Raw genomic sequence first — 19,999 nt, 5'->3', positions numbered from 1 at the left:
CTTTCAGTTATATTGAGAAAATCTGTTTTGCCATTTGCATAGTTCGGATTAAATTTTTTAATTTATTAGGTCTAAATTATAAAGTATCTGTGTATTGGATTCTTGAGTCAAAGCTATAATTTCACTAAATTTATAGGCTTTGTTTCCGTTGTTTGCGCACTATAGAGGTCGAATACAATCGAATGATTCGAACTTTGGTGCGTTTGTTTACGTTAAGATCTAAGCGCACTTTGATGCGAATGTGCCTTGACGTTAAGATCTTGAACATGTAATATCATTAATAGGTATTTTAGCTTGGATAATTTTTACCACCGACTCCACCCTCCCCACCTTCTTCCCACAACCCACCCCAAACCCCACCTACCCTAACCACTAACCACCCACCCTACCAACCCATCCCCACCCTACCCACCCCACCACCATCCACCCAAACCTTCCACTACCTACCCCCACTTACCACCACCACCAACACCACCCCAACCTCACCTACACACCCCCACCACCCACCTATCTTACCCCCAACCACCACCACCACCACCCCTACCCCCAGACCCCACCGGCACTGCCACTACCTACCCCACCACCATCCCCACAACCCTCTCACCACCATCCACCCCACCCCCCAAAATCTAACCCACCACCCACCACCACTATAACCATCTCCATCATTCTTCGAAATACAAATGTTTCTTCTTTTTTTTATTAAATAATATTTTTATTTTATTAAATTTGTATTTATTTTCTAATATTTAGTTATTTTTTATTTGAATTGTATATTTATTATGTTTAAATAAATACATTATGCACCTTTACGCTCGAAAAGCAGCTTGATGCTTAACCATTCAAAATTCGGTATACAGAAAATATCTTAATCATTCGAGTGCGCATTGATTGAGGATGTCTTAGTCCTTAACGAAACAAATGGCGCGACGAGGCTCCACCTGGCAATTTGTCAAGTAATAACTAACGTGTAAGTCAATATAATCTCAAGACTTTCAGTTGTTTTTCGCTTGACCTTATTTGGGTGAGAAAGTGAATCTAATCTCAAGACTTTTGAACTTGTTCATATTTTTTTTTAATTTTTTTTTTAACATTTTTCTTGTCGCAAGGGCCCTATTGCCGTTCTCATCATGTCCTCGACTTTATACATTCACTAGATGGATAATGCTGTTTTTCATGACAAGACTCAACTTTTTATTTTTAATTTTTCAATTACACTAATAATAGTAAACATAAATGTCAAAATTGAAATCAAAATAACTAAATGAGCCCATCTTATCTGACCGAGTCTTCGTTGTATAATTTGTGTCATGTGTACAAAAATAAAAAAGCACGAAAATCAAATAAGCTTCAAAGTGGATTACACCTTTCCTGTCTTGCGATTTCTACTCATAAATTCGCTAAATGACCAGTTGTAAAAGAAAATTTTGCTCCAAAGTTGCATAAATTTTACCCGATCGTATATGGAAAAAATAATATATTCCCCCACCCCCCCCCCCCCCCCATCCCAAAATAATTTGTCACGTTTCATTTTTCGAAAGAAAATTTGATTAATCTTGGGAATTAATTCAATATTTAAAATTAAAATTTAGATATTAAAACTAAATGAAAAATACTATAAATTGATTCTCCTATTAATATAGTAATTTTTTTGAAAAATATTAATTAATATTTATTTGATTTGACCCTCGAGAAGTGAAATATGATAAATATTTTGAGATAAAGGACTACAAATTAATTTAAAAAGGAGCAAAATAGAGATTCACAAACTGTTACTATGATATTACTAATATATAGTACCAATTACAAAGGTGCACGCGGAAAATGCTTTAAGAAAGAAAAATTTGCAAGCAAAAAGTAGTAACGTATGCGCTTACTCCCATGTAAAAAAAAAAAAAATTTAAAAAAAAAAAAAAAAAAAGCTACCCATGTGGGTCCCTTTGATATGTGAGGACGACAATGTCGACCATCCTATGCCAAATCCCGTGCTTCTATAATAGTAGAAATTTCTAGCGCCTTCTTTTCTTTTTTTTTTTGCTATCGAGTTTCATCTTTAAGAAAGAATCATAGTTGGAATACGATATTTTGGCATTTGAAACTTTTTTTAGTACCAGAAGATAGAAAGCTTTTCAGGAAGAAAAAATTATGATAAAAAATTTGAGAAGTAAATTCAGAGTATTAAAATTTTTGATGTACCTAAAATGATGGTTAATTTTGTGTATGACAACTGGATTTCACCCAATATAATACTAAAGTAATTAAATTATTAAAGTAGCTAAACTATGTGAAATTTCTCAATAAATACAATTGACCGCGCAATTCACACATAGCAAAATTTATTTAATATGATAACAATATTTTTATGACTTTACTACTCTGATAGATGAAATACAATAATAATCACGTGAAAAGTTGACCTTTAAAAAGAGAATGTTCACGTACCATTTGTTATAAAATAATAAAATTAAAATGCAAGAGAACATATATATGAAAGAGACTTGAAGATTGATATGATTTCTTTCATTTCTGTGTATCTTCAATAGGACGTGAGTGGTCCTATTTATAGGAAAACTAATTTAGTAATACATTTGATTTCATCAACTAAAAGATAACTTACATTTGATGATCACTAACTAAAAGATAACTTACTTTGGTGATCACCAAAATACTTGAATGATACATGGACATTCACTATTAAATATTATTTACAACACTCCCCCTTGAATGTCCATTAATAGATAATGTGTCTAAACGCTTAAAACCCTTTACATAGAAATACTGTGGAAAAAAGTCCTAGTGAAGCAAAAAAAACACGGAGTATCTAGTAATAAGCTTTGATAGATGCTACCTTTGTTATTAAAACAAACCGTACGTCAAGAAAAATCGTTCCAATGTCTTCGGACAAAACTTGGTTAAGAAAAAAAGTACAAGCAGTATTTGCACCGATTCACGACATCGAAGACCAAGATTTCATTTTCTTCCTAAGGTCGGAACGGATCTTTGCACTCCCCATTGACGAGTAATAAAGGATCCACATATATCCCTTTTTTTGGTATACGTATAAAGATTGATATGCAACTTTGAAAGGCAGACAAGTGGGATTCAATGTTTCTTTAAATATTCATCACCCTGCGATGGCTTAGTCATCAACGTATCAATTTACCCGATAAAGTGGATGCCCATTTGAATTTTCACCACTTTCGAGAATCTTGATTTCTTAAGTGGATGCAACGATGAATTTTGAATACATTTCAATAATTAAATCCTCGGGGATTATTGATCATTATCAAGTGAGCCATATTTGGTCATGCCAAAGATATCAAAATACTTGAATCATTAAACTAGTCGACGGTTTTGACGATCGAATGTGCTTCTCACAATTGTCACTAATTTTTGCATAATACGTGGCCATTTTTACACCGTTAGGCGTTTGGACTACCGAAAACAAAGTTGGTAATTTCTCGAAAACATATTTACGTAGGAGACCTTCTTTCATAATATTCAAGATATTCGTCATTTATTTCAAATTTAATGTAGTTCTTTACTCACTTGATACGGGCTTAATATCTTGGTGGATATCTTTGAAACTTAACAAGTTTCTGTGGGGATTTAAAAGAGAATAATGCATCTTCTATAACAAGTTTTCGGATAGGCACATTCTCCAGCTTTTTCAGGTAAATATAGTAGCTCTTCCGAGCCTTCAATTAATTTTGAATTTCTCTTTTGCTTTTCTCTCTCCCCATAATTGTGAAATTGTATTACATTTCTCCTTTTCCTCGTCGCAAGTGAGAAAAATATTTTCATCTTTTGAATATGGCGGCATTGTTCCACTATCAATCACACAAATATCTTGTGATGATTGGTCATTGATCCAAATAAAATTTGAGGAACTTCCATATATTCTTCAAAATAAAAGAATAGACAAAGTGAACATGAAAGTAGATATTATTATTAAACAAAGCATTACACAAACTTTATTTACATAACTATGGAAACATAACTATTATAGCTAATAGTAACAACATGGATGAAAATATCTAAACTATTACAGATCCATCACCGATCGACGGTCTATTTTTCCTTCATTATTGATCCGGGGAGTTCAAAGCAATATGTCATATCTAGATGCTTAGAGTTTGGGCTCGGACATTATCTTCGAAATAAAATTTACTTCATTTAATGACATTCTTTTTAACAAGTTTCTAGAGTTTTGCGAGGAAGGCTTAATAAAGCTCAACTAGATGCTTTGGCGTACGACATGTACGTGACCGATTGTCCCTTTGAGGAATCCTCCAAAATCGGCCATGAAAGTGTTTTAAAAAGCGAGTTTCGGGACTCGTCCGGGAAAATATCTCGCCTCGGCAAAGCAAAACGGCCTTCGGGGCTCGCCTCGGCAAAACGCCCGAGGCTCGCGTGTGGGGCTTAGTTCTGTGAGGCTTACGCCACTCGGGGCGCGCCGTATGCTCCTAAACACTTTTAACTCCCCGACGCTCGGGGTTCGCCTAACAGTTTTTATACAAATTATATGTTAAATTCCTTAATTAAAATCGTTGACCCTCGTAATTCTTAACAAATGAATGATACTTAATAGTTTTTCATCTATAGAATAAGAAGATTTGGTGTAACTCAATTAAGAAGTCATAGTATTGCATATTTACTATTTGAGAACATCGTGAGGGTGAATACCACTTAATATTTCTTTAAAAAATACATAACGAATTGTACATTTTCACTTGTCATTGGTCTTTTGTCCTATGTATCAAAATTATCATATTTTATTATTTCGCTATTTGAAAGTAATTTTATTTTTATTCATGAAGGAGTTACGTTTTAATTATAATACTGATAAAGTTTATTGATTATTTGCTTATAGGGAGATAAAATGAATAGTATGATAGTAATATTGTTGTAAGAAATTGTGATTTTTTCATTGTTTGAAAATTAAGATGTAGAGTTGATTTGCATTTCATAATAGCTTTCATTTCATTGTATTATTTGTACTTGTAAAATTATGTTTTATTATAATTACGAGTTGTAAGTGGCGTATAATAGATTGCTTTGATTAGTTTTTTGTGAGGATCAAGTGCGCGTGCCCACACATGTGTGTGTGTGTGTGTAATATATATATATATATATTATTTTTTTTTATGTAATTTTACCTATTTAAAAATATTTATTGTAATTATATTATTTTATGAAATACTAAAAATTAAATACCCATGGGGCTTACGCCCTGTGCCTCGGGGCTTACGCCTCGCCGAGGCATATGTAAAACGCCCCACCTTACGCCCCCGCCTTTTAAAACACTGCACATCGGTAACATTTATTTTCTGAATCTTTCTTTTGTACAGCTTCATGCTTTTCATCCTTCTTTTTACACTGCTGGTGGTGAAGGGTATTATTTGGTTCAAGGTGAGAATCATGATTAAAATTTCTTCCACGACCACGGCCACGACCACGACTACGACTGGGGCCACGACCTTTTCCACGCCTAGAATGGCGAAAATTTGCTTCATTCACTTCAGGGAATGGGGTAGTACCAATAGGTCAACTTTCATGATTTTTCATTAATAATTCATTATGTTGTTCAACCACTAGAAAATGTGAGATTAGATCAGAATATTTCTTAAACTTCATCTTTCGGTATTGCTGCTGCAGGAGCATACTCGAGGCAAGAAAAGTGGAGAATGTTTTCTCCAAAGATATCATGATCAGTGATATTTTCACCACATAATTTCAACTAAGAAATAATTTTAAACATGACAGAATTATATGCCCAAATAGATTTAAAATCTTGTAGCCTCAGATGAATCTAATCAAAACGTGCTTGTGGAAGCACATCCATCTTCAAGTGGTCATATCTATCTTTTAAATTATTCCACAAAGATAAAAGGATCTTTAACAGTGAGATATTCCATTTTCAAGCTCTCATCAAGGTGATGGCGAAGGAATGTCATTGTCTTGACACTATTTGATTCGATGCACGATTTTTATCTTTGATGGTATCTCTGAGGACATCGCATCAAGATGAATTTCGACATTAAGTACCCAAGACAGGGTAAACTTTTGCAGGATATATCTAAGGCAACAAATTCACGTTTAGAAAGATTTGTCATTAATTAAGAAAAAGAAATTCAATATCTTGGGCTTTCAAAGTATTTGTTCGAGATGCATATAGCCGTCTTGATAACGTATTATAAAATAATAAAATTAAAATGCAAGAGAAATATATATGAAAGAGACTTGAAGATTGATATGATTTCTTTCACTTCTGTATATCTTCAATAAGACGTGAGTGGTCCTATTTATAAGAAAACTAATTTAGTAATACATTTGGTTTCACCAACTAAAAGATAACTTACATTTGGTGATCACTAACTAAAAGATAACTTACTTTGGTGATCACCAAAGTACTTGAATGATACATGGACATTCACTATTAAATATTATTTACAACACCATTTAATTTGTTCGAACCAGACTTGTACAATTTTTACTAAATAACCTTGCACCGCTCTCCACTTAAAAAAGCTTTAAAAGATGGTTTTTCTCTTTTTTTTTTTTTTTTTTTTTTTTTTTTTTTTTGTGATTACTTTCCTAATATTACTAATAAGTTATGGGTCTTTGATAGATGTGGCCTACAGATCCAGACATTTCACTATCTTAGTCAAAGAAAATTCCATTTTTTTTTATTGGCTTTCTACTAAGAGCAGAATAGATCAGGCATTGGTGGGACAGGTTAACCTTAAACCACTTTTTCTTTATCTTCATCAATCCATTTTCCTCCTCTTTTCTTTTTTTGCTTTTCTATTTTGAAATATTTGTTTATTTATTTGAATGGACTGAACATTGGCTAAATCCATAATTTGTGGCGACATTACTCCTCCACATCTCCAAGGCCAAAAAGAAAACAAAGTCCTTTCCTTCTCTATTCCTTTTTATAAATTTTTTATTTTAATTATTAGGATTTTATAATACTAATGAACAATATCTGGACTTTTTATCGTCTTTCAAAATAGTGGTATTTTCATTTACAGGCTGTCATGGACCCATTGTGATGGCACCATACCTTCTTCACTTTATAATAAAGTTTTCAAAGTTATTATAAAAAGAATAAAAATAAATTTCCCTCTAACCGCTATATCCAATCAATCCAATTTAGTTCATTTCATTTTTGGTCACCATAAGTTCTTTTTTCTTCACTTGAATATGCTCATAAACGAAAACCACCAGTTGGTACACTGGGGGATGAATGGTTATAATCACAAGCAACTAAATATCAACCCCTGCAATAAATTTAAGACAGACAAAATAGGAGGCTAAATACCTAGATAGCCTCTTAAACTTAACACATTTTGTAAGTTAGACATTCTAACTTTGCAAGTGATCAAATAGAAATTTAAACTTGGCAAATGTATATTTTTTAAGCACACGTGTACATAAAATCAAGTGTGTGAAATATACTTGCTTATGATGTTTAAGTGAACCAATTGTTGTATGACACGTGTAAATTTTAATAAAATTAACAAATATCACTAAAAGCACTATATATTTTAACAACTAATATTATGTAGAAGAAATATTTTTAAAAAAATGAAAAAAACAGTTGGAAAAAAATGGAAAAAGAAAAGAAAACACCCACGGAACTTACCTTCCCCCTCAACACCACAACCCCCCCCCCCCCCCTCCTCCCCCTTCATCTTCTTCCTAATAAAACCTGGCCATCCCGTTAACATCAGACTTCAGAGTGCTCTACACTCCAAAATAACTCAATTTGGTGATATGAATTAAAAAACTTTGTTTAAAATAAAACTTCACCCATAGACCCTCTTCCAATCTTCCCTATTTTGACCTTCGTCAACCACCACAGAGATACCCATTTCATTAATTCAAGATTGATGTTAAAAAATATCCATTTATTAGGTATAATGCTTGATTTTTGCAGTATCACATTGAAAAGATCAAAAATTTGTTTGTTTAATCATTTTATATTGGGTTTTCTTCTATAAAATTATATTTTTTAGTGGTATAATAATAATCTAATTATGAAAAAAGGTCTGTGTAATTATGCAAAATATGATGCTAATGAGGAAAGAAAAGAATATGAAGAAATAAACATAGGAGGAGTAAACTGAAATTACAAGGCCCACATGGAGTAATATCTTGAATGTAATAGCTGCATACATAAAAAAGAAATGAGTAAAAAAAAAAAAAAAACCCATAATTTAAGTTATTCAAGCGCAGCTTGCGTGCAAAACATGCACTTGCCATGTCACGGTGAGATGCTTAAAAGATACACTTTTGTCAAATTTAAGTATCTACTCACTTGCCATGTTAAAGTTTCAGCATTCAGCCGGCTAAATATCATGGTTCTTTCAAAGGTTCTTCTAATTAGAAAAAAGATTCTTGAGAGTAATAAATATGCTTAATTTCTTATCTCTTGTGAAGGATGGCATCCAGTAGATAAGAAAAAACACTTTTAATATAAGTTCTAGCAAATAAAGTCACATCAAATGAAGCACAAATTGCAACGTATGCTAAAAGATGATAAGAGATGCATAAAATGATACAAGGACTTTAGAAAATCAATGTTGACATATCCAAAATCCAACTATTGTATACTATTGGCAAATGTTGTTTTAAACTAGTGCGTCATTATCAATTTATTTAGGAAAAAAGATTCCGGAAAACACACTTAAACTTTACGAAATCGCTATAACACACTTCAACTTACATCACATCCTATACGACCCCCCCCCCGAACTATTTTAAATATCACCATAAACGATGATGTGGCATATAGCAAGTGTGCTCACTCTCTTGTGAGCAAGTGACAGGCAAAAAAGTAAATAAGAAAAAAAATAATTTGAGAAGTGTCATTTCTTAATTGGAAACTATACAATTAATTAAATTTGATTAACATTAATCATGCTCTCTCTCTGTCTAGCCCCTTCCCTCTCTTACATCTCCGCAAATATGGTCCCACTAGTTATTTTTTTTTTTTTTTAAATTTTCATCTTCTCCCACCAGTGGAATTGAACCATGGCATCCAGTAGATAAGAAAAAACACTTTTAATATAAGTTCTACAAACCCCAAGAATAAAGTTCGGTTAGCAAGCACGAATTTGCAAAAGCAACTTAACAAAGAATTATTTCCTCTCCAATTTTCGTTAATTCGTGTTGATTCAACACTTGGAGCTGATTCTCCACCATTTGATCTACCTACAGGCAAAGATTCAGAGAAAAATTCAATATTCATAGCAAAGTTACATGAAATTAAATAACTTCCGATGTTCATGGTTCAATTTTTGAAAGATCCTCAAAATTGTAATGGAAATCTTCTTGATAATAACTTGATGAAATGATAACTAGAAAAGGACGAAAAATAAATAAATTATGAAAGATAGGGAAATAAAGAAAAATAAAAAGGTACTACTAGAGAAAATAGGAACGTGTATTACACATTGCAACAAATGTTTGGGGATGACGTTTTAATGGTATTGTTTAAATATACTATTGGCAAATGTTGTTTTAAACTAGTGCGTTTTGATTATCAATTTATTTATCATGTTAAGTCTGCACTTTTATGGCAATGATTTACGAGCCATATAATTTAAATTTCAAAAGTATTACGAGTTATTTTTACACGAGCAATTTATAGAAGTTGAAAAAACTCTACTACCTTTTATGGCAATGATTTAGGAGCATATGGAGTTATTATTTTTGCATATATAACGAAGATTTGTTTGATCAATAAAGATTGTGACAGAGTGATAAGTATTCTTACATTCTTAACCAGAGGTTTCAACTTTGATCCTAAGTATGAACTCGTCTTTAATAAATAATGTTTTACCCTAGAATAGGACTTCGAACCTAGGGCGAATTTGGATTAATGAGCTCCAAAAGGCTATCAAATACCGGGTGAAAAATGAAAAAAAAGATCACTATCTATTTCAACATATAAAAAAGATTTCTTTCGACTTTAATTTGCAAAATGAACTCGGAGACACATGATAATCACCTATGTTCGTCTTTCGATTTCCATCTTGAGATTACTCGTGTTTCCTGTCCGAATGATAGAGAGAGTTTCCATTGATTTTCATCCAATACCTGCAATACACTAAATCAAGATAGAAACTTAGCAAAAGATATCAAAGGAAGAGACGTGATATAATTGTATATCATGGTACAATATTTCAACAAAAAGAAAATGAACGGACAAAATAGTAAAGAGGTAAAATATGACTACAAATAGGGGATAATACGGGAAACAAATAGTACCAGCATATGTAAGACAAGTACAGAAAAGGATAGGAAATATAGAGAGCATTAAACATGATATATGACTCATTTTTAGGATTTGGCAATGGAAAATGCCAAGAAGATAATAAAAGAGATCAAACGTGGCACACATCACATAAAAAGGTGAGGTAAAAAAAACTGGGGGTGATCAATTATCAAAAATTTGGTCTCTCTTGTATATAATTGCTATGCATAAATTTGCCAAGAACGGATTGACACAAAAAATACCAATTGTTATTGACATACACTCCCTTCTCACTTCTTACATCAAAAGTATATATATCATCCTCTTTTTTTTCTTTTTCTTTTTTTTTTCTGTTTCTTGATAGGGTTTTCTTTTTCTTTATAAAAAAGTATATAGTATGTTCCAAGAAGTCCGATTTATTCATCGCTTGTCCATGGAAAATAGCTGCTGTTATTGGCAGTGGTTGCCGTGGTGAATCAAATAAATATGTCCAGTATTGTTCCCATGATTATGATAAGCATATTTTGGAATCTTCACTGCGACTTTCTCATGACAAATAGGAAAAATCAGTGGTGGACTTGACAAAGTACGACGAATGCGCCCGTTAAGTGTTTCAAACTGATCGAAAGAATTGGATATCATTTTCTTATACGGTTTTGGACAATCATGATGCCTCGACGAGGTGACAGTACTAGAAGGGCTAGCAACTGTGGAACAAAATGAACTTGGTGACGTGGCATCAGGGTTGCTAATAGTGGTAGTGGTGGATGAGGTAGAAGTAATAGAAGGTGGAGGAGATACAACTTTTTTTGTGGATTTGGGTGGTAATAAAAAAGCCCTGATCTTGAGGGAGGATGATGGTGTTGAAGCATGATCATATTCTTCAATGAGATGAGCCAAATCTTCATCAGATGTAATAGACACAAGAGCATCTAGATCTTCACTTGGTAATCGACACCTTAAACTCACTGATGATCCACACATCTCCCCTAGCTTCACTAATAGCTCTGCAAAAGAAAAAAATATATCAATATTCATTCAAAATAAAATAAAATAATCAAATTATCAAGAAAAATTGGGAAAAGGGTAAACAAAAAGATACTCCTTTTGTTTCATTTTATATGGCAATATCTAATTGTGTAAAGCGTTTAAGGAATTCTTTTTATAGCATATATCAAAAAAAAAAAAAAAAAATTAAAACGTGTTATCTTAAATATGGGATTAAAAGTAAAAAAAAAATGGCGTTTTTTCCAAAACAAACTATAAATAAAGAGTAACATAAAAAATCAAAATAGATAGAGTGTAACTTATAGACAAGATAAATATTAGACGTGAAATAAATAACAACCTGCAAAAGAAATGCAACGATCGACAGAGAGGACACGGGTTTCGCCACCATAATAACGGAGTTTGCCATCGGTTTGACGGGGGATAATCTTGCCACCATAGCTACAAAGGAATTTAAGAGGAAAATTATGGGAATTAATGGATGGACCAACCATACTTCTTCTTTTTTCTATTTTGCTACTGTTGAGTATATTATCAATAGAGAAGTTACGATGAGAGATGGGTCCAAATTGTTTCTTTTGCTTTACTGATAATTTGGAAGGGACTAGTGAGGGATGAAAAGGGCTTTTGAAGAGGCCTTGATTGGTTTCAAGCCTAAGTAAGGTTCCCTTTAGCACTTATTTATAGAGTTGGCTTTGAAGGAATGGGAGAAGATAAGAGGAGAGCTGGATCGGGTCTTGTCGGGTCGGTCTGAAAACCCAGGAAGTTTGAACACGTCACTTAAGATTCGCATACTTATGGGCCCCTCTCAGTACATTCAATGAAGATCTCTTTTTCTTTGTGCCTTTCAAAGTTCAAACAAGTGTCCAAAACGGGGATGAATTGTCATCACAATTAATAGCACCTTCGTTATTAGATTACGTGTACTTGTGTTTCATACTGTGGGGTACATATTACTCCCGTCAGATCTGTTCACTTTTTTTTTTAATTACATGGAGCAGTGGAAGGGAAAATGAAAAGGGATTACAATGTGAAATTTGAACCCTTATCTATAAGGTGAAAATTCAAATACTCAATCAACTGAGCTACTAGATCCCTACAAAAGAGGTGTTCACTTAGCTGATTGTATACCCCTTAAGAAAATACTAATTCCTAGAAGAAAATAGGTAATTTGGCTTAACTTTTCCTAATTAAATAAATATTGAGATTTGATCACATAGCACTTAATGGGGACAAATCTGAAAAAAATAAGTTAATTTTTTCTTGATTTGATAAGTGGACATTCTTTTTTACTCAAGAAAAAAAGGCTAAATAAATACTTTTTTTGATCCTGAGAGAGTAATATGTGAAAAGAATATATATGATATATAACATGATATTTGACGTTTACATGTCTGATATTAAGAATTTTTTGACTCAATTAGTTTATATTTCCATCGTGTAAAATCTATTTAAAGTGGAAGCACCGTCCCTATAATTACTATGTTTTCTAACTCATATCTAAAATATCTAATTAAAGGTGGAGGAATCACATCAATCCGTCACATTCTCTGATTTAGACATTTACATGTTATTATAAAACATCTTAACCTAAGGACAAATAATACCAAAAAGTAGAAGAGGATAAGTGACACTCATTAAATGGAATATGATGGGTTTTAAGTTAATCATGATAAGGTGACTTAGGGGATATTTTCCCGCATAATTAAGCGGATATTTTTCAGTCGGTAGAAAAAACACTCAAGTATGCGGATGCTTCATTTGGTCTTCAAAGCCAAAATACCCTACTCTTGAGTTGAAATCAATGAGTAAGAATATTAATGGAATTATAATTAACGAGAAACAGTAATAAATTTTGTACATTAAAGCAAGGAAATTAGGTATTTATCTATCCTAAGAGTGAATTTGTTCTCTGGTGAGGACTTGGTCTATTTAATCTTATTACAATTATGAATTTCAACTTTTGAGTTCAATTCAAGCTTTGTGGATAGTATTTCGCTATTAGCTAGCTAGGCAGCAAAATAGTTAAGCTCAGGATCAAACAAATAAACTAAGATGATAACATCAACAATCTTCAAATTCAAATTTCAAACGTCAACATTCATGTACCACCATAGCCGCTAGAATTAAGAAAGCTAGCCACACGTAGTCATGGCAACAATCATGTGAATATGAAAAATCATATGATTACTGTAATTATTTAGAACTTCATAACTGAGTTCAACAACAATAAGAAGAAGATGACAGTTAGAAGAAACTGAGAAGAAGAAGAAGAAGAGAAGATAAGAACTGTGTAATGAATTGTATTCGATATGATTTTGAATCAATGATTTGTGTAATACAATGTGTGAGCAACTATATATACAATACACTAAGTATGATCTTAACCACCTAATCTTTACAATGAGCTCATTTCCGGAAAACAGCTAGAATAACTAACTGCTCTCAACAGCTTTAACTAACTATGTGAAAGAGTTGGAAAAGACTCTTCTACTCTTAACTGCTTTGTGTATGATTTTCTTCAACACTCTCCCTCAAGTTAGGTGGCATAAATATATCAAGGACACCTAACTTGGAGTTAAGAAACTGATGTTGAACCCTTGTTAGTCCTTTTGTAAGTATGTCTGCTGGTTGATCATTAGTAGCAATGTATTGAGGTTGAACTGTGCCTTGCTGAATTTTTTCCCTTATAAAATGACAATCTATCTCAATGTGTTTAGTTCTCTCATGGTATACTGGATTAGCAGCTATCTGAATTGCTGATTTACTGTCACTAAATATGTCAACTGGCATTGTGATCTTTACTTCCAATTCTTTAAGTAATCCAAGCAACCAAATGAGACACTGGTGATGCCATACTTCTATATTCTGCTTCTGCTGAGCTTCTAGAAATGAAAGTTTGTTTCTTTGATTTCCAAGATACCAAAGAATCACCTAGTTTGATTAGAAAGCCAGACACAAATCTTCTTGAATGGACACAGGCAACCCAATCAACATCACAATATGTTGTTACCTTGTCAATAGGCTTACTTGAGATTAATAGTCCTTGACCTAGTTGAGATTTAATGTATCTAACTACTCTCAAAGCTGCTTCCATGTGTGATTTTTTAGGTTGCTGTAGGTACTGGCTTAGTGTTTGCACACTAAATAAAATGTTAGGCCTTGTAACAGTCAAATACAAAATTTTACCTATAAGTCTTTGATATGGACTTATATCAGTCTATAGAGGATCTTTTACAGTTTTCTTGTCACTGATCTTATTAAGATACTCATCATACTCTTTTGTGGTCAGTTTTATGTTGATATCAACGGGAGTATATGTTGGTTTAGCTGCAGATAACCCAAGTTCTGAGATCAGCTCAAGAGAGTATTTCCTTTGATGCATAAGTATTCTTGCTTTGGACCTAGCAAATTCAATTCCCAGAAAGTACTTCAACTCTTTTAGATCCTTCATTTTAAACACTTGTTGTAGTGAAGTTTTAGTCTCTTCAATCACCTTCAAGTTATCACCAGTGACTAGCATGTCATCCACATACACTAGAATGATTACTGTCCTCTTATTTGTCCTTCTAGTAAACAAAGAGTGATCATATTGTGATTGAACAAATTCCAGCTTTAACAGTGCTTCTTTTAGTTTAGCATTCCACTGCCTTGGTGCTTGTTTCAAAATATATAAGGATTTGATTACCTGCATACAGGTTTAGACTCTCCCTGACTAACAAATCCTTGAGGCAGTTGTATGTAGATCTCATCATGTAAATCACCTTGAAGGAAGGCATTGTACACATCCATTTGATGGATGTGCCAATGTTGTGATGCTGCAATGGACAATACTATTCTTATTGTTACCAATTTTACCACAGGGGAGAATGTTTCTTGATAATTAATCCCCTCTTGTTCACTATATCCTTTGGTAACTAATCTTTCCTTGAATCTATCTATTTCACCAAAAGCCTTATACTTGATCTTGTAGATCCATTTGCAGCCTATAGGTTTCTTTCCTCCAGGCAGACTGAAAATGCTCCAAGTGTTGTTACTTTGTAAAGCATCAATCTCAGCTTGCATTTCTTCTATCCATCTAGGATCCTTTATTGCTTCTGCATAGTTTTTTAAAACTGTTTCACAAGACAAAGTAGATAAGTAACATTTGTATTTTTTAGATAAATTCTCGTATGATACATAATTTGAAATAGAGTAAGGAGTATCCTAATGTAGTGCAGTCAAGGACACAAAGTCCTTAGTCTATTTAGGTGGTTATTTGCCTCTAGAGAATGCTCTTATTAAGATTGTTATCCTTGTGATTGAGCTGGTTGAACATGTTGTTCATGTGGAGGTTCATCCATGACATTAGGTACAGAAATAGGTACCATTTGATCTATTTGATCTCCTTGATCAGCATTTTCAGGATTTGCTATTTGTCTGTCTGAACCAGATTCAGTACTTGTACTAGGACCTATGTAGTTCCTAATAGGAATGTTAGTGTTGATCAATGTTTCACCAATATCTGTATCATAAGTATAGTCTATTGGTGTAAATATAGGAGAATCACTGTTTGTAGCAAGTTTGAATGGAAATTCAGACTCTTTGAATATGACATCCCTATTCACAAAAAAAAAAAAGTTAGTTTGGAGATCATACAATATGTACCCTTTTTGGACCTCTGAATATCCCATAAACACTGCAGGTCTAGTTCTAGACTTTAATTTGTCAGTCTGATTTACAATATTAGCATAGCATAGACATCCTAGAATCCTGAAGTGATTTAAAGATGGTTTTCTTTTATACAATCTTTCATAAGGTGAGACAACTATCACTGAAGATGGAAGCCTGTTTATGATATAAACTGCAGTTAATACACAATGTCCCTAGAATTTCATAGGTATATGAAGTTGGAATCTAAGTACTCTAGTGATTTCTTAAATATGTCTATGCTTTCTCTCAGCTACTCCATTTTGCTGAGAGGAATAAGCACATGACCTTTGATGTATTATGCCAGCATTTTTGAACATGTTATTGCATATGTCATTAACAAACTCGGTTCCATTGTCGATTCTACAGATTTCAACAATTTTGTTGAATTGTGTGTTTACATAGACTAAGAAGTGTTTGAGAGTGACACATACATCTGATTTAAGCTTTAGCAGATAAATCCAAGTCATTCTTGAGTAATCATCTACTATTGTAAGAAAATATCTAAATCTATCAATGGTGGGAGTTTTGTAAGGACCCCATATATCTCTATGCAATATGTAAAACAATTAGTACTTTTAATGCTACTTGTAAGAAAAGGAAATCTAATTTGTTTAGCACTAGGACATACAGGGCACCTGTCAATTATTTCTGATATATTTCTTACAGTACTGGACAGTAATTTGCTAAGTACATGGGCTGATAAATGCCCGAATATCTTATGCCATAGTTTGATATCAATTTTACTAGACTCAGTAACTTCAGCAGTTTTAGCAGATAGTATCACTCCTTGAGTTTGATTCTCAGCAGATTGAGTTAGGAGATAGAGTCCATCTTCATGTTTACCAATCTCCTTCACCTTCCCACTTAAGAGATCCCGAAATATGCAAAAGTCAGGATAAAATATAGCAGCACAATTTAATTCTCTTGCAGCTTTTGAAACTAATAACAGGTTGCATTTAAATTGTGGTAACAGAAACACATTATTTAAAGTACTTCTAGGTGAGATAGAACTTGTACCAACATGAGTAACATTAGAAATATCAATATTAGGAAGAAACACACTTTTTGGTTTATCTCTTTTAGTTACAGTATCTAGCATATCTAGACTAGACACCAAGTGGTTAGTAGCTCCTGTATCTATAATCCAATATCTTTTGCCATCAGTTGCTATAAATGCCTTACCAACATGATTACCCTTTGTGTTACCTATCATGTCATCTGATCCTGTCATGTTGGCACTGGCTGAGAAATAGTTGCTACCTTTGTTTAGCATTTGCAGGATCTGCTCATGTTGATCTTTGGTGAACACACAAGTACCAGGATGGTTGGACTGATTGACATTGTATAGTTGAGCTAATTTTCCACTATTATTCACCTGTTGCATACCAATTTGATATAACTCTGTGACATTAGCAGTGATTTGGTTTTCATACCCTAATTCATACCATTGTTCCCATGACCATGACTAGACTTTGTATTCTCAGCAATCACATTGTATGCACCAGAATTTCCACTTGCTTGTCCGAACTTCCTTTTATTGAAACTAGGAGGGTAACCAACTATCTTATAGCAAGTTTCTTTGGTATGTCCTTTCATTTTGCAAAATTCACACTGTAGATTGTAATCTTTTTTGAACTTCTGATTACTAGTACTTCTAGAGTATAAAGCTGTATTGTTACACTGGTTAGTAGAACCAACATAGTGACTAGAATTAACTACATTACTAAAAGGTGCAACACCTAGTAAACTAGAAGAAGTAGATGCACAAGATTTCTGTCCCTCATCATTTATGATCATGGCATAAGCCTGACCCATGAAGGTAATAGAGACATGAGCAAGATCTGGCTTCTTGCTTGTTGATATGTTTCATTCAAGTCCATCAGAAATTGATACAATTTTTGTCTCTGAAGAGAAATCCCTAGATTTTTCACAATTGCAACCAGGAAAAGGGACTAGTGACTCAAATTCATTCCAAAAACCCTTTAGTTTAGTGAAGTTAGTTGCAACAGAACTGGTTCCTTGGGTAAGAGTTGCAATTTCTTTATGTAGGTTATAGGTTCTTGAACCATTAACTTTGTCAAATCTTTCTTTCAAATCTTCCCACACATTGGAAGCATTAGTAGCATACACAATTTCACTAAACACATTGCTTGAAATAGAGTTTACTAACCAAGACAACACAATTGCATTGATCCTCTCCCATTGTTCCCATAAATCCTCTCTAAACATTTCTTTCTTCTATTTTCCGTCTACCAATCCTAGTTTATTTCTCCCTAACAAGGCTAACCTTATAGAACTAAGCCAGACAGAGTAGTTTTCAGATCTAACCAGTTGAAATGAAATTAGAGAGATACCACTTACATCAGCATTGCTCAAGAAGAGAGGGTGGCTATGCTCGAGTGTCTGAGTTGCTCCAGCTTGTGAGTTTGTGTTGTTTTCAGTCGGACCCTGGCCTGCAGCCATTGTAGCGGTCACACCAGATGAGATATTGCCATTGACATTGTTGTTGTTTGTCATTTTGAACTTTGAAAATTAATAGTTATTAAAGCAAGAATTCAATATACAGAATATACCAAGAATATACGAACACCAGAAATGACTATTTCTTAGCGGAATCTTAAGATAGTTGTAGATCGTTTATCTAAACTAATGATTGATTAGTGATTAATCATACGTTCTGATACCATGTAATTATTTAGAAATCCATAACTGCGTTCAACAAGAATAAGAAGAAGATGACAGTTAGAAGAAAGAAGAAGAAGAAGAAGAAGAAGAAGAAGAAGAAGAAGAAGAAGAAGAAGAAGAAGAAGAAGAAGAAGAAGAAGAAGAAGAAGAAGAGGAGGAGGAGGAGATAAGAACTATGTAATGAATTGTAGTCAATATGATTGTGAATCAATGATCTGTATAATACAATGTGTGAGCAACTATATATACAATACACTAAGTAAGATCTTAACCAGCTAATCTTTATTGTGAGGTCATTTTCGGAAAACGGTCAGAATAACTAATTGCTCTCAACAGCTTTAACTAATTATGTGAAAGAGTAGGAAAAGACTCTTCTACTCTTAACTGGTTTGTGTATTCTTTTCTTCAACAATTACAATAACAGATGAACGAAAGGAAAACTCAGTGACTCCGTGCTCGATCGCAAGACGCTCTACCCTTCTTCGTGCCTACAAAACTGCTCGATGCCCCCTCAAGTTCAGGTTACAAGTCTTTTTGTATGGTGAAAAATTACTCCGGACTAAACATTAATATATCTTGAGCGCACTTTTTGGGTGCTAGGCGCCATAAATGGCGTTATGATTCGAGTGCCTTTTTGGGCGTCAGTGCTGCTCAAAGCGCTGGATATGAACCCTCAATTCTTCCCCTATGTGTTGTGCTCTATACTGGGCGCGAGGTGCTACTTAGAGCGCTGGCAGTTTCCCCTTTTCTACTGCGGTGCTTGGGCTCCTGTTTGAAACCCAAGTGCTGGAAATGGCGCTCGCGGTTGATCTTCTTTCGTTCTTCGTCCATTTTAGTTCCTCATAGCTCATATTTTCGCCTCGATCTTATGCACCTTAGTTCTTCTACACACAAACACACAGAATGAATAAATCTATATCTATATCTTCTATATTATATTAAAAGTGGGAAACCCTTTAGCCAAAAGTTAAATTACTAAATTACTCTTTATAATTAACCTTAATATCCAATTTAATAAAAATAAATTAAATAAAACAAGTTTGTGAAGGGATGTAACCCTTCAAATTAATTACTAATTTTCAGAATTTCTTTTTTAATTAACTATTTCTATTTAAATTTTATTTTCAATCGTTGTTACCTTTTCATAAGAAACAGAGAAACCACTCTGGCAAAGAAGAAAATCAAAGTGGAAATCTTTATTTGAGATGGCTGAGAGACTTTGGTAAGCAATGAGATCAAATCAAAGTGAAATATTGGCACTCCCTGTTGTCGCTGAATTTGCTGAATCATACGCAGATTTTAAAATTTCATTTCAAAATCACCTTTTGCATATGCTTATTGGTACCG

The 19,999-nt window shown here is 33.4% G+C and overlaps 1 protein-coding gene and 1 long non-coding RNA gene across 2 annotated transcripts; both read right to left on the bottom strand.

Moving 5' to 3' along the window:
* Nucleotides 1-10,450: 10,450 nt before the first annotated feature.
* Nucleotides 10,451-11,966, bottom strand: LOC132067214 (uncharacterized). Its single transcript, XM_059460371.1, has 2 exons — nt 11,616-11,966; nt 10,451-11,274 (listed from the first exon to the last, which is right to left on the bottom strand). The coding sequence occupies exons 1-2, from the start codon at nt 11,767-11,769 to the stop codon at nt 10,718-10,720; spliced, it is 711 nt and encodes a 236-aa protein (XP_059316354.1). The 5' UTR covers nt 11,770-11,966; the 3' UTR covers nt 10,451-10,717.
* A 3,442-nt stretch (nt 11,967-15,408) lies between these two features.
* Nucleotides 15,409-18,673, bottom strand: LOC132066607 (uncharacterized). Its single transcript, XR_009416875.1, has 2 exons — nt 18,329-18,673; nt 15,409-15,728 (listed from the first exon to the last, which is right to left on the bottom strand). It is a non-coding gene; the product is annotated as an uncharacterized LOC132066607 (long non-coding RNA).
* Nucleotides 18,674-19,999: the final 1,326 nt, after the last annotated feature.

This window comes from Lycium ferocissimum, chromosome 8 (genome assembly GCF_029784015.1).
Source record: "Lycium ferocissimum isolate CSIRO_LF1 chromosome 8, AGI_CSIRO_Lferr_CH_V1, whole genome shotgun sequence".
Classification (NCBI taxonomy): domain Eukaryota; kingdom Viridiplantae; phylum Streptophyta; class Magnoliopsida; order Solanales; family Solanaceae; genus Lycium; species Lycium ferocissimum.
Note: the sequence above shows the minus strand (reverse complement) of the source record. Positions and strands in the feature narration are given on the sequence as shown.

Coding starts and splice junctions, on each gene's coding strand:
- LOC132067214 (XM_059460371.1), bottom strand. CDS start 11,769: ATGGTTGGTCCATCCATTAATTCCCATAATTTTCCTCTTAAATTCCTT. Junction 11,275..11,615: donor TCGTTGCATTTCTTTTGCAG/GTTGTTATTTAT, acceptor TTTCTTTTGCAG/AGCTATTAGTGAAGCTAGGG.